The sequence below is a fragment of the Thalassophryne amazonica genome, chromosome 3 (genome assembly GCF_902500255.1).
Source record: "Thalassophryne amazonica chromosome 3, fThaAma1.1, whole genome shotgun sequence".
Lineage (NCBI taxonomy): Eukaryota > Metazoa > Chordata > Actinopteri > Batrachoidiformes > Batrachoididae > Thalassophryne > Thalassophryne amazonica.
The window spans coordinates 48,876,075-48,891,395 of record NC_047105.1 but is presented as its reverse complement, the minus strand read 5'-3'; the positions used below and the strand labels follow the sequence as shown (position 1 = coordinate 48,891,395).

General features: G+C 40.2%; 1 protein-coding gene across 1 annotated transcript in view; it reads right to left on the bottom strand.

Annotated features, from left to right (window-relative positions):
• Positions 1-15,321, bottom strand: part of syn2b (synapsin IIb) — a 266,425-nt gene that overhangs the window by 106,102 nt on the left and 145,002 nt on the right. Inside the window, exons 2-3 of the mRNA XM_034166202.1 lie at positions 8,389-8,446; positions 5,689-5,780 (exon numbers count right to left, since the gene is read on the bottom strand). Of these exons, the coding sequence (XP_034022093.1) occupies positions 5,689-5,780; positions 8,389-8,446 (150 nt within the window). The remainder of the gene's footprint in view (positions 1-5,688; positions 5,781-8,388; positions 8,447-15,321) is intronic.

The window sequence follows — 15,321 nt, the reverse complement described above, 5'->3', positions numbered from 1 at the left end:
GAGTTTTTCCTTCCCACTGTTGCCAAGTGCTTGCTCATAGGGGGTCGTTTTGACCGTTGGGGTTTTTCATAATTATTGTATGGCCTTGCCTTACAATATGGAGCGCCTTGGGGCAACTGTTTGTTGTGATTAGGCGCTATATAAGAAAAAAGTTGATTGACTGATTGATTGATATTGTTGGGAAAGTGTAGTGATACGGACCCACAACAGGGGGCGTAAATGAACGGACAATAGAAGGAATTAAATTAGAACACTTTACTGTTGTGAATGCCACAACCAAACACAGCAGATTACAGAATGAATACAAGTCAATCAATAAAGGTGTCGTGTGGGCAGGCTCGACGATAGGAGACGCCCGTCTGGAGACGAACCGGAACCACACGATTTCCACCGCCACCGAACCCGAGGGATACTGGAGCCGCCAAGTCCCGAAGTCCCCAGGTGGCCACCGTCTCAGCGTGTCGGATCTGGTACTGCTGGCGGAAAACAAAGACAGTCAAGTGTGGGTGTGTGTACACCCTGTAACAATAATGGTGGGAATTCCACCTCCACCTCTCACTCAATATTCTGAAGAGTATGCAGTGATCCCTCAGAGGAAAAGATTGCCGTCCTGCACTCACTCAGCTTCCACAAAACAAGGGACCGGTACTCCTGCAAACACTCACAATATACAGATTATAAGGTAACCACAAATGGCTGAGGATATTACCTCTCACTGAAGTCGATATCTCGGCGATGTGGTGGAGGTGTCTTCCTGCTTTTATTCCAGGTGTGATGCAGATGATCGGTGACAGCTGTCATGGTTGATGAGTGACAGCTGTCACCTCAGCTGTTCCTGTAGGCAGCGCCCTCTCGTGCCTGAAGCCCGCACTTCAGGCAGGGCGCCCTCTGGTGGTGGGCCAGCAGTACCTCCTCTTCTGGCGGCCCACACAACACATACATTATGAAAAAGCCAGCGAGAAATAAACACTTCTGAAACTGAAAACACCATTTTTGGAACCTAATAATACCTCTGAATGTATTTCACGAGCATTAGCATGGTGACGTCATAGGCTGGTAGCTACCTGCAAAACTCAGTTTTGTTTGTGTGTAAATATATCCTCTTTGTTATATATTATGTAAAAGACAGAGAGAAATAAACACTTCTAAAACTGAAAACACTCTTTTTATAACCCGATAACACATTTTGCGGCATTAGCATGTATGCTAACTTCTGCTAACTCAAAGCTAACTTCCTAAGGAGTTAAATTTGTCTCATTAATACCAGCAAATGCACAGAGGTCCATCTAAAAATATTCCTTGATTTGCATAACTTTCACTTTTGTCAAAAGCTCATGTACACGCTAGGGCTGCAACAAACGATTATTTGGATCATCGATGAATCTGAAGGGGTTTCAACATGATTAATCGGATTAGCTGGGATTTTTTTTTAAATGTTCCCAGAAACAATTTTTCTCTCCTTCGATCACTTTATTTAACAACAGAACATTATTTGAAAACTTAAAATACTTGAAAATCAATAAATGGTCAAATGTCCCTTGGCTGTTGAAATATAAAATAATAAAGAATAAAACAGTTTATAATAAAGAACAAAAATAATTATTTCAAATGGCATAGCTTTATCAAAGTGCTGAGTTCCCATAACACAACAGTGAAACATATAAATGTTATAAAATATATGGTGAAAAAAGAGGTATTTTTGTTGCTGCAAATGAGCAATTAGCATAACCAGTTAACCATAAAACCTAAATCAAAAACTGTAGCCTGACTCATATGTGCAACATTCTCTGTATAACTTGTAAACTATATGGTCATTTTACAATGACACGTGACTCATGTCTCTTTCTCTAAAATTATATTGTAGCATTATTAGTTATTATTACTATTATTATTGTTGTTGCTATTATTATTAATATATAAATAATAAATTAAAAATATTATAATTTGTAATACATTTGACTCTTTTACAACAACAAACGCTGAGCCATTAATTATTATACAGAAAACAAATGCACAAACATGCTGAAATGCCAGCAGCTTAATGCTAACTTTAACACTGAAAATGCCATAGACATGCTAACACGTTAGCATCGGCGTTAGCATAAAATACATCTATCAACTGTTTCAGAAGACCATAACAGGTCAGTTTAACATAAAAAGGGTAAATATTCCTCACAGACATATGCTCTTTAGGGTTTTAGTGGGGAAAAATTAAGATAAAGCGAAATAAAACAAATGAAACCAACGAAGCAGCAGCTCGAAGCACTTCTTCATTGGTTCAAGATTCAAAACAAAGCTCGGTTGATTATATGAAAGAAATGAAACATTTGCGGTAAAACAAAGTTATTTAACAACTAATCGATGACTAAATTAGTTGACAACTATTTTAATCTATTTTAATCAATTAACTCAATTAGTTGTTTCAGCTCTAGTACACGCACAGGAAAAGCCTCCTACACATGCTGTAAAAACGTAAATATTGTTTTTGATTGACTGATTAATAGAGGGGCTTTACTGAACATGTACAAATTGTATGTAAGACAACAGGATCTTAATAATTAATTAAATAACTGCAAATTATAAAGAACACAAGGCTCATATGGCCGAGGGTATTTTGCACTGCATTATATTTAATACTGTGAATGGCACCACCTTTTCTAAGTGCCCCACGAATGGTGTTCAATGTTTGTGGGTGGCACCTGGACTCCGGCCGAGAGTGGGTCCAATGGGCACTCGCACACCATTCGCCATCATTTGGCTGCTGGTGTGAAGGCTGCCTCAATTGTGCCATTCGGCCAAGGTTTGACATGTCCAATGATTTTGTGCAGCCCCTTGGCCACGGGACGATATGTCTGACCTGCGTTCGACATGCCATGTGAATGTTGCAAGCACGACCAGATGGCGGTGCGATTTCATCTTGCCCACCGGTCGAATGGGCTTCCGGTGCGAGCTGCACGAGAGTGCATGTGCTGTGGTCGAATGGATGTGGCAACTACTGCACGAGGGTTTTGAGGCAGCTCCGTTTTTTCATGAGTGGTATTCGAATACTCCTTTGTGTGCATTCCCCCTCAATCGTGTTATGTGTGAAATCAAACACTTTATGAATACAGACAGTCAGGCAGAGCTCCAAATATGGATTAATGTTTCCGAGGACTTTACAAAGATACACTCTAACTTACAGACCAATACAAAGCTCTTTGAAGCAGCAAGAAACAACAAACCCCTTTATCACAGATGTCAATGCTAAAACCCAGTCACCAGCTCTGACAGGACCTTAACTTGATCAGACTACAGTGAGGAAAATAAGTATTTGAACACCCTGCGATTTTGCAAGTTCTCCCACTTAGAAATCATGGAGGGGTCTGAAATTTTCATCTTAGGTGCATGTCCACTGTGAGAGACATAATCTAAAAAAATCCAGAAATCATAATGTATGATTTTTTAATAATTTATTTGTATGTTACTGCTGCAAATAAGTATTTGAACACTTACCAACCAGCAAGAATTCTGGCTCACACAGACCTGTTAATTTTTCTTTAAGAAGCCCTCTTATTCTGCACTCTTTACCTGTATTAACTGCACCTGGCTGAACTTGTTACCTATATAAAAGACACCTGTTCACACACTCAATCAATCACACTCCAACCTGTCCACCATAGCCAAGACCAAAGAGCTGTCTAAGGACACCAAGGACAAAACTATAGACCTGCACAAGGCTGGGATGGACTACAGGACAACAGGCAAGCAGCTTGGTAGAAGACAACTGTTATGATTATTTATTAGAAAGTGGAAGAAACACAAGATGACTGTCAATCTCCCTCTGTCTGGGATTCCATGCAAGATCTCACTTTGTGGGGTAAGGATGATTCTGAGAAAGCTCAGAACTACACAGGAGGACCTGGTCAATGACCTGAAGAGAGCTGGGACCACAGTCACAAAGATTACATGAGTAACACATGATGCTGTCATGGTTTAAAATCCTGCAGGGCAACAAGGTCCCCCTGCTCAAGCCAGCACATGTCCAGGCCTGTTTGTTCACCAGTGACCATCTGGTTGATCCAGAGGAGGCATGGGAGAAGGTCATGTGGTCAGATGAGACCAGGATAGAGCTTTCTGGAATCAACTCCACTTACCATGTTTAGAGGATGAGAACAACCCCAAGAAAACCATCCCAGCCGTGAAGCATGGGAGTGGAAACATCATACTCTGGGGGTGCTCTTCTGCAAAGGGGACAGGACGACTGCACCGTATTGAAGGGAGGATGGATGGGGTCATGTATTGCGAGATTTTGGCAAACAACCTCCTTCCCTCAGTAAGAGCATTGAAGATGGGTCATGGCTGGGTCTTCCAGCATGACAATGACCCCAAACACACAGCCAAGGCAACTAAGGAGGGGCTCCATAAGAAGCATTTCAAGGTCCTGGAGTGGCCTGGCCAGTCTCAAGACCTGAACTCAATAGAAAATCTTTGGAGGGAGCTGAAACTCCAAACCTGAAAGATCTAGAGAAGATCTGTATGGAGGAGTGGACCAAAATCCCTGCTGCAGTGTGTGCAAACCTGGTGAAAAACTACAGGAAACATTTGGCCTCTGTAATTGCAAACAAAGGCTACTGTACCAAATATTAACATTGATTTTCACAGGTGTTCAAATACTTATTTGCAGCAGTAACATACAAATAAATGATTTAAAAAAATCATACATTGTGATTGCCGGATTTTTTTTTTAGAATATGTCTCTCACAGTGGACATGCACCTAGATGAAAATTTCAGACCCCTCCATGATTTCTAAGTGGGAGAACTTGCAAAATCGCAGGGTGTTCAAATACTTATTTTCCTCACTGTATATATCCTGCGTTTAGCTGACCTGGCATTACTTCCTGCTTTTATTTCACTTTTTTTATTTTAAGGCCATTCTTTACCTACAGATTGAATTCTTCTTCTTGTTATTATTATTATTTTTACTACTATTATTATTTTACCAAATAATATTTTCTTTGACTGTATTTATCCAGATAACAGGCTGAAATGTCTGCATACTGCAGCATGTTTCACTTCATGGGATGCAAGTGAAGTGATCATCGAAAAACGGGACTCAGGAGGGTTTCTTCCAGACTGCTGGATGCTCTGATGACTGGTGACAATATGTGCCGTGATTGTCAACATATACTGTTGTTGGCACTGATTTGTGCATGGGACATGATGTGTTGCAGCAGGGTGTTCAGCTTTTGGAGTGCATGGAAGCCCTCATTCATTTTTCTCAGTTAAACGTTCCTCTATTTTCTGGTGATGCATATCAATGAAACACTTTTATGCTTATGTATTTGGCACAGATGGTTTTTGTCTGAAATGATTTATAATTAAGAGTAATTAAAATACAAGCTAAGACCTAATCAGGAAAAAAAGCCAACAGCAAAATGCACGAAAAAAAAAAATTGCAGTTGCAGAGATCCATTTCAACTGCACCACAGTAACTGTCAATTTTCAGTTTGAGACCTTTATCTTAGTCAGTAAAGTATCTGTTATATACAGTATATACAGGTAAACATCACACTCATAGTCATAAGAAAGCAATTTTACTGTTGGAAGAACACATTCTTAATTGTGGGTAAGTTTAAGTGTGACAGCTTCTAAAATCTTAAACTATATGTGTGTGCATGTGCGTGTGTGTGTGTGTGTGTATTACCTACCTGACCACTTTGGTCCCGCCTCTGATGACTTGCATGTCCACATTACAGGTTCCATTTGAATGAGAGATGAGATTAATCTCGGAGAATTCAGCCTAGGAGGAAACAAAGACGGTCGTCTGCTTCCAGCTTCACCACTTACAGCGCAAAAAGACACTTAACACTTTAAGAAAAACAGGTATAATGGCAAGAGTTTACCTCATTAATGAAAAAAATATGTAAACAGGCCTTCAACAGCTTTAATAATTTAATTTTTTAATTTAATTTTTTAATGGCATTTTGAAGTTACAGTGCCCTCCAAAAGTATTGGGCCGCTTAGTATTTCCCACTCTTTATCCCTGAAGCGACCAAGCTATTTTACTGACAAATATGAGAGAGTGGGGTTATTTATTTTTGACCCCATTGACTTTATATTGGAATATTTCTACAACTATATAAATGATTGTTTTAAGGTTCTTCATATTTATTTCACTCTCTAATATATTTATCCATCATCCTTTTCATCCTCACCCTGGGCATCAAGAATCAGTGTCAGTGCTTGTGCAGCTGTAAATCTTACTATAGGTCTGTTGGCTAGGGTTCCATGCAAAACAGTAAAATATAAATGATTAGAGTTGACAAATTACAATACCATCTCAAGCTATAATGTTGAAAATCTCATAGATCTTCCCGGGGTCATAAATGAATTCATGGTAGGAAACACTTTTCCAATTTACAAAAAAAATGGTGCACAAAAATATATGACCGGGGTCATAAATGACTCCACTCAGTCACTTGAGGGTTAATTTGTTTAGGCAATTTCAAATATAAAAATTAAATCAGACTTCTCAATTTTCTTTCACCAAAAATTAAATCTAGGCTTGCATCTCAGATGCACCTTCTGGCAAATTGTAGCTGAACTTTCAGGTCTTGTTTTTAAGAAAATCCTCCTCTATTCCACTTCACAATGAAGCTGTATAACTGGTGATACAAACTGCAAAATATGCACAACTTCTCCAGTCACAGCCAGAGAAGCCTGTAGCTTCTTCTGGGTTGTCTGGGTGTCTTGGTGGCTTTCCTCACTCTTCTCCTTCTTGCATAGTCACTTGGTTTTTGAGAACTGTCTACTGTACTCAATACAGATTTACCTTAGAGTGCCATAGTATTTGTATTTAATTCTTCATAATTGATGTAAAGAAAGTCCAAGATGTACAATGTGATTTTCTGAATTTGTATTTTAGACTCTGTCTCCGACAGTTGAAGTGTGCCTACGATAAAAATTACAGACCTCTCCAGTCTTTGTAGGTGGGAAAACTTACAAGTTTGACAGTGGATCAAATACTTATTTGCCTCACTGTATTCAGTGACTTGGAAATGTTCATGTATCCATCCATCCCTGACATCGTAATTTAACTGTCAACATTTATTAGGTAAAAACATATTTGGTGTGAAATGCCACATGATTGTTATTTTAAATTCAGTCACACAGTATTAATAATATAAGAAGAAAGATGTTTATTTGAAATAACTAGTTGAATGGTTCAACCAATATGAATTAACTGATGTTATACTGTAAAAAAGTAACAAAAGCCATCATTAGCTGAAAATAATTTATTGCAACTGAATATAAGAACATGTGAAAATGCAGCTATCATCTAAATTAATAAAATGGTTGTGGGTGCATCCTGTTGGTTGTGTCTGTATGTATTTAGATTTGCCCATGTCCCTTTTTGCATTTTGTGTGTGTCCTCCCTCTGTCTTCCATGTGGGCCCTTGTGGTGTTGTGTTGTGTAGAGTCTGGTGTGTGCGTGTCTGTCCGCTGGCTCTCGTTCTTGTAAGTCTCTGTCATGTCTATGGCGTGTGTGTGTGGGTTTGTATCTGTGGAGTTCTCTCCCCTGCGTGTGCGTGTCATCTGTGTGATCTTCCTCTGTCTGATTCAAAGCTCATTGCATCTTTCTGTTTTTATTCCTGTCATGTCCTTATGTTTCCCCTGTTCACAATTCTTCATGTAGGTTTTGCTCTTCAGTTCTTTATCTAGATATTTGTGTTTACGCTTCATTCTGTTTTGAGTTCCGTTTTTATTTTCTACGTATGTTGGACTTAATTTTGATTATAGCAAATAAAATTAAAATAAGTAAATATAGAGTACATTATGCACTCAGATGTAACCATGATCCACCTGCTGTCATCTTCGTTCATTAGTCAAGTCTGGTGCTTCCTAACTTTTGATTGGCTGAGTGCACCTGATTTATTGAAATAGCAGTGGGTGGAGCTGGGAGAATTGGATAACATGCAGAGCAGGTGATCTCCATGAACAGGGTTGGTGACCTCTGTAGCATGTGATCATCAAGATCATTGGGATCTGGATGAGGACTTTTTCCAAAATGCTTGACATAAAACATAATTTTTTAACATTTTGGTTTCTTTCTCCTGTGACAAACAGGACCTAGACCTGAAATTAAAATCATCCACTTTACATGTGACAGATTCAGATCTTTGGTGAGGAGGAAATAAATGTTCCCCACAGGTGGTACATTATCAGCGTTCAACCTGCTCTGATATTCTGAAACATATTTGCCATCTGTGATCGCTTCTGTTTTTCCTGACACATCCTCAGGCACAATGTTGCAGTGAAAATGTTTGAGAGCTTCATCCCTGTTGTCCGTTTTCAAAAAGCTGTGCAGCATGACTGAACTTGGAAAAAAAAAAAAATCAATGTTTTACCTGCTCCACTTTGATATCGTAGTCCCCGAGGACCTTCTTTCCACGAAACACTTTGACCCTGGAAGAGAAGAAGACAATCTGCATGTCATCATCGCTTCAATTTTTACTCTAAAACCCACAATAGTCTGCGCTGCCCTCTGCTGGTCATCACATTCTCCATGGAACATATTGGAGAATGAAAATGGATTCCTGTCTACACATCTTTTACACTTCCACCTCTCAATGGCTGAATTACGGGATGCGTTTTCATTTGGGAGGACATTTGATTAATGGCAATTTCCCATCAAAACATGCAGATGGAGAGTAAAACAGACAGTCAGAAACAGAAACAAGCAGAGAAGGACAAATACACAAAATTATCACAACGCTCCATTTAAGACATCATTAGAACCACATTCACACACGTTTATGAAACCCTGATGTGAAGAACATTAACAGAGAAGACTTTGAGTTTTCTTTCTCTGGGCTGTGGATTAAAAATGTAAGATTCCTTCAGTCAGAAGCTCAAAGAGCCTCGCGTACTGCAGCACAGAAGCATCTGGTTCCTTAGAAAGGGCTCATTAAGACCAGGCCATCTGTGAGATGAGCACTCTGAGGGTGTAATCCGTTACCTTTCAACAATCAATAAACACGGCAGCAAGATGGGAGACCTGCTACAGCCACAAATCTTCTTCAGCCAAAAAATGCAGGGCTTTACCCTGTGGATCTACAGTGCACGGACCAAAACACGGAACGCAAATCCATTTGGGGCATGTCCAAACCCCTTGTTGTTACCTTAAACGCAAGTAAACCCAGTGCAAAGGTTAGTGTTAGGGTCCTGTCATAATGCTAACCAGTCAGAGTGGCACCTGTCATTTCCTTTAAACCGGATTAAAAGGTCACATAGTGATATGGAATCAAACGGACACAAATGAAAAATTGCTCACTGGAGACTTTCTGGTGAGGAAATGGATCTCCTTGGACAGGGTGAGTGTGTACACTGGAATGGGTACGAAAAGAAACAGAAGGCTGGAAGTGAATATTGAGTCCTGCAACACAACGGTTTGCAACCTTTGTTTTTTCTTGGATGGGGGAAAAATCAAAACTGCAACTGAATTAAAATATAACAGATACATATCAGCAATTAACTTAAAAACTACAAGTTAAATAGGTTACCCGATAGATGACACTGAATTTATGAATGGACAGATTTTGGCCTAAAATGAAAAACTTAGTTTTAAATTGAACCAAGTTAGTCTCATTGACAACAAGACCTCTTTTGCAAGGGAGACCTGGACAATTATAAAGTTTCCAATTCACCTAACCTGCATGTTTTTAAATGTGGAAGGAAACCAGAGCATCCAGAGAAAACAAATGCAAACACACTCCACACAGAAAGGCCACAGGTAGGAATCGAACACATGACCTTCTTGTTGTGAGGCATCAAGTGCTAACCACTATTCCACCGTGCTTAACGAGTCATGTATCATGTTACTTTAAAAGAATTATCACAGTTTTTCAGCAACTTATAATTATAATATTAAAAAAAATTATATATTTTATATTTAAGTTATGGGGAGGTGATGGTCTAGTGCTTAAGTGTTGGGCTTGAGACCAGAGGATCCTCAGAGGTTCCAATCCCAATCCAACCGGAAAATCACTAAGGGCCCTTGGGCAAGGTCCATAATCCCCTAGTTTCTCCCGGTGTGTAGTGAGTACCGTGTATGGCAGCACCCTGACATGGGGGTGAATGTGAGGCATTACTGTAAAGTGCTTTGAGCGTCTGTTGCAGATGGAAAAGCGCTATATAAATGCAGTCCATTTAAGTTATTCCAGTATATTTTTTAATATTAAATAAATATTAAATTATTGTTTTAGGAACAGCTGTATTACTTTTTTTTGGCTTTTTTTGGCACAAATAAAAAGTTTGAAATCCACTACAGTGCATCATTGTTTTCATACAGGACACATTATCATGATGACTGAGAAATGTGATTATTCTATGGTAGTAAAATGCTGCATCTGTACGAAGCGTAATCCCATTACTCCTGAATTGGCTGGCTCCACACTCAGGATGCGGACAATACCAGACCATACACAAACACAGATGTCATGCCAGACCAATGTAGTAATGGGCAGTTACAGTGTCCTACGGACAGGCTGCTGATTTAACTCATTTATTTCCATCGAGCAGCATAATGTAGCTGCCAGATGAGGTTTGCATCCATCAAATTCTGTGCAGCTGAATGTGAGCTTGTGCTTGTCCAAAATGCAAACATCTTTTCTCCTTGCATGTGCAGGCTGCCCTTTTATTTTTCCTGACATTTCCCTGTTCACACTGCAGACACCTGCAGACCAGCATGGATAGTTAACGTGCACGACAGGCTTGTAAGTCTGGTTCCTGACAGGTTATATTCTTTCCTGTACTCAGTTTCAACCACCCACAAGTGCGCAATTATGCACCTGACAAAGACTGCAACTCCGGAAAGCCTCTTCAGAACCCTGGCACACGAGCCCATGAGATAAACTAACATTAACGTGTTTAATTAAACAGAGTTTTACATAAGGCAAATTAATTACATTTTTAAAACAAGTGACAAAGCACTTTAAAAAAATAAGATTGCTAAAATGTTTCAAAGACAGACGCTAATTGTTACTGGCTACAAAACCATGTGTTCTTTAGGAGAAATATCCAGTCAGTGACAAGTTTTGTAATCTTGTCTTTGTAGACCAAAACAATACAGATGAAATAAAAATAAATAAATAAATAAATAAAGGATTGAACAAAAACATCATATTAACCACTGAAGAATTACAGCCCATTGTATAGTTTCACAGTCCATAAGTGATGGAAGTAGAAGTGCCGTAAGTCCTATATATACTCCCTGAGGCCCATCAGTCTGGTGCTTATCTCCATATACCGTAGCATGAAGGAGATGAGAGTCTGATGAGATATGGATGAGAGACTCCCCCTGAATATACACAGGGGGAGTCCATCACAGGTTACATCCCCCATCATCCAAGGACACAGAGAAGAAACATGGAGCACGTACCTGGAATAAAACCCTCATACATTGTTTGTTGTCCATTCGGCTGCTCCCGTTTTTTTTTTTTTGTGTTGGGGGTCGCCACAGCGGATACAACCAGATCCGCATTGGTAGCTGGCACAAGTTTTACGCCAGATGCCCTTCCTGATGCAACTCTAGTTTTACCTGGAGAAACACACGCAGCCGCTGGTGTTCCAAAGAGGTCTCCCATCCAAGTACTAACCAGGTCCTGCACTGCTTAGCTTCTGAGATCTGACGGGATCAGGCTAACACAGAGCAGATCGGCCTCATACGTAATGGTAGTCTAATACAGAGCCACCTTTACTGTAGCTGTGATTGGAGAGCAACACTAGTCTATCCAAGAAAATGGATCATATCTGGGTTGGAGTCTCTCATGTGCCTTCTGGCAAACTCTAGCTGGAATTTTGCATTTTATTGGGAAAAAAAAAGTTTCACTCCACCATGAAGCTGAAAAGCCAGTGATACAACAGACAAAAGTTATGCGATCCATAAGTTTTTTCCATTCACAGAGACAGAAGCCTGTAATTCCTTCAGAGTTGTCATGGGTGTCTTGGTGGCTTCCCTCACTAAGTCTCCCTTTTGCACACTCACTCAGTTTTTGAGAACAGTGAGGCAAGTAAGTTTTTTTAATCTTTTAATTGTGCTTTAATTTTTTTAAATTTTTTTTTTAGCAAAACCATAAAAGAGTAAAAACAATTAAAAAACATTATAACATAATATACTAACGATAAAACAGGGAAAACAAATGGGTCTTAAGTCTTGATTTAAAACTCTCCACAGAATCCGACTGCCTTATGTGCGCAGGGAGATCGTTCCACAGAGCAGGTGCACGATAAGAGAAAGCTCTGTGACCCACAGACATTTTATTCACCCTAGGAATAAATCGACTGACAAAGTTTGATCCGGATCTGATCCAGATTACACATTTTGTGGCCATTTAAATTTAACATTAAAACCCCATTTAATGTATATTTTACATTATATCAATCAATCAATTTTTTTTTTATATAGCGCCAAATCACAACAAACAGTTGCCCCAAGGCGCTTTATATTGTAAGGCAAGGCCATACAATAATTATGTAAAACCCCAACGGTCAAAACGACCCCCTGTGAGCAAGCACTTGGCTACAGTGGGAAGGAAAAACTCCCTTTTAACAGGAAGAAACCTCCAGCAGAACCAGGCTCAGGGAGGGGCAGTCTTCTGCTGGGACTGGTTGGGGCTGAGGGAGAGAACCAGGAAAAAGACATGCTGTGGAGGGGAGCAGAGATCGATCACTAATGATTAAATGCAGAGTGGTGCATACAGAGCAAAAAGAGAAAGAAACAGTGCATCATGGGAACCCCCCAGCAGTCTACGTCTATAGCAGCATAACTAAGGGATGGTTCAGGTTCACCTGATCCAGCCCTAACTGTTATGTGTCGGACGCAGGACGGAGAACCGACCAGCGTTTGATGGACCCAGTATGAAATAACCAGAGCACGGTACAAAGGATAACTGAATTTAATAACATAACAGTGATGTGATAAATACAACAAATGAGTGCGCGGTCTGGTGAGGTGGTAATACGGTGCGCTCCAGGCAGCACAAACGGTCCGGAGCCAGAAATAGTTCGGACCCAAGGACCCCGCCGACACCCCCCAGGTGGCCGCGACAAACCGAGTCTGTGAAAAAACGATAACCATCATGTGAGTCCACACTCCACACACAGAGAGACCACTCAAAGGTGTACATAAACAGCAAACACTTCCTGGCTTAATCACTAATCAGCTTCCCACCCTGCAGGCATGGAACACCCAGTTCACATTCTCAACTGCAGTGGGAGCTGATTAAACGACTAACATAACAGCTCAATATAATAAGGTGTGAGGGACACCACATTTACTGACTGTACTCATGTTAGTCACAAAACCTAACGTACCTCAGGAAGTGTGCTGACGAGCGTGAGACCTCACCCCCTCCTCTTTCACAGACCATAGCATCAAACCTGGACGGTCTCTGCATCCATGATGATGAGATGGCTCTCAAGACGACGATCTCACCCGTCTGGTCACAAGGTCGAGTCTCTGGCAAATACACACTGTGTACTCCAGACTTAAATGCCACCATGCCCCAATCCATGTAGATGCACCACAGCTGTGAGTCCTGACGAGCTGCACATGATCAGCCTCAGGTGATCACGGTGAGGTCCTGATAACTCAGCCACACAGTCACTCAGTCCTAAACGCGTGCCACCTGGAAGGAAAAACAAAAGACAGAAACAGAAGACAGCCAGGCACCCCCAGCCATACAACACTAACTATAAGCTTTAGCAAAAAGGAAAGTTTTAAGCCTAATCTTAAAAGTAGAGAGGGTGTCTGTCTCCCTGATCTGAATTGGGAGCTGATTCCACAGGAGAGGAGCCTGAAAGCTGAAGGCTCTGCCTCCCATTCTACTCTTACAAACCCTAGGAACTACAAGTAAGCCTGCGGTCTGAGAGCGAAGCGCTCTATTGGGGTGATATGGTACTACGAGGTCCCTAAGATAAGATGGGACCTGATTATTCAAAACCTTATAAGTAAGAAGAAGAATTTTAAATTCTATTCTAGAATTAACAGGAAGCCAATGAAGAGAGGCCAATATGGGTGAGATATGCTCTCTCCTTCTAGTCCCCGTTAGTACTCTAGCTGCAGCATTTTGAATTAACTGAAGGCTTTTTAGGGAACTTTTAGGACAACCTGATAATGAATTACAATAGTCCAGCCTAGAGGAAATAAATGCATGAATTAGTTTTTCAGCATCACTCTGAGACAAGACCTTTCTAATTTTAGAGATAGTGCGTAAATGCAAAAAAGCAGTCCTACATATTTGTTTAATATGTGCTTTGAATGACATATCCTGATCAAAAATGACTCCAAGATTTCTCACAGTATTACTAGAGGTCAGGGTAATGCCATCCAGAGTAAGGATCTGGTTAGACACCATGTTTCTAAGATTTGTGGGGCCAAGTACAATAACTTCAGTTTTATCTGAGTTTAAAAGCAGGAAATTAGAGGTCATCCATGTCTTTATGTCTGTAAGACAATCCTGCAGTTTAGCTAATTGGTGTGTGTCCTCTGGCTTCATGGATAGATAAAGCTGGGTATCATCTGCGTAACAATGAAAATTTAAGCAATACCGTCTAATAATACTGCCTAAGGGAAGCATGTATAAAGTGAATAAAATTGGTCCTAGCACAGAACCTTGTGGAACTCCATAATTAACTTTAGTCTGTGAAGAAGAGTCCCCATTTACATGAGCAAATTGTAATCTATTAGACAAATATGATTCAAACCACCGCAGCGCAGTGCCTTTAATACCTATGGCATGCTCTAATCTCTGTAATAAAATTTTATGGTCAACAGTATCAAAAGCAGCACTGAGGTCTAACAGAACAAGCACAGAGATGAGTCCACTGTCCGAGGCCATAAGAAGATCATTTGTAACCTTCACTAATGCTGTTTCTGTACTATGATGAATTCGAAAACCTGACTGAAACTCTTCAAATAGACCATTCCTCTGCAGATGATCAGTTAGCTGTTTTACAACTACCCTTTCAAGAATTTTCAGGGAATACTGTTAAGTCTTCTATTTCCATACCATAAGTCAGAACAAGATCTAAGATATGATTAAAGTGGTGGGTGGACTCATTTACATTTTGAGCAAAGCCAATAGAGTCTAATAATAGATTAAATGCAGTGTTGAGGCTGTCATTCTCAGCATCTGTGTGGATGTTAAAATCGCCCACTATAATTATCTTATCTGAGCTAAGCACTAAGTCAGACAAAAGGTCTGAAAATTCACAGAGAAACTCACAGTAACAACCAGGTGGATGATAGATAATAACAAATAAAACTGGTTTTTGGGACT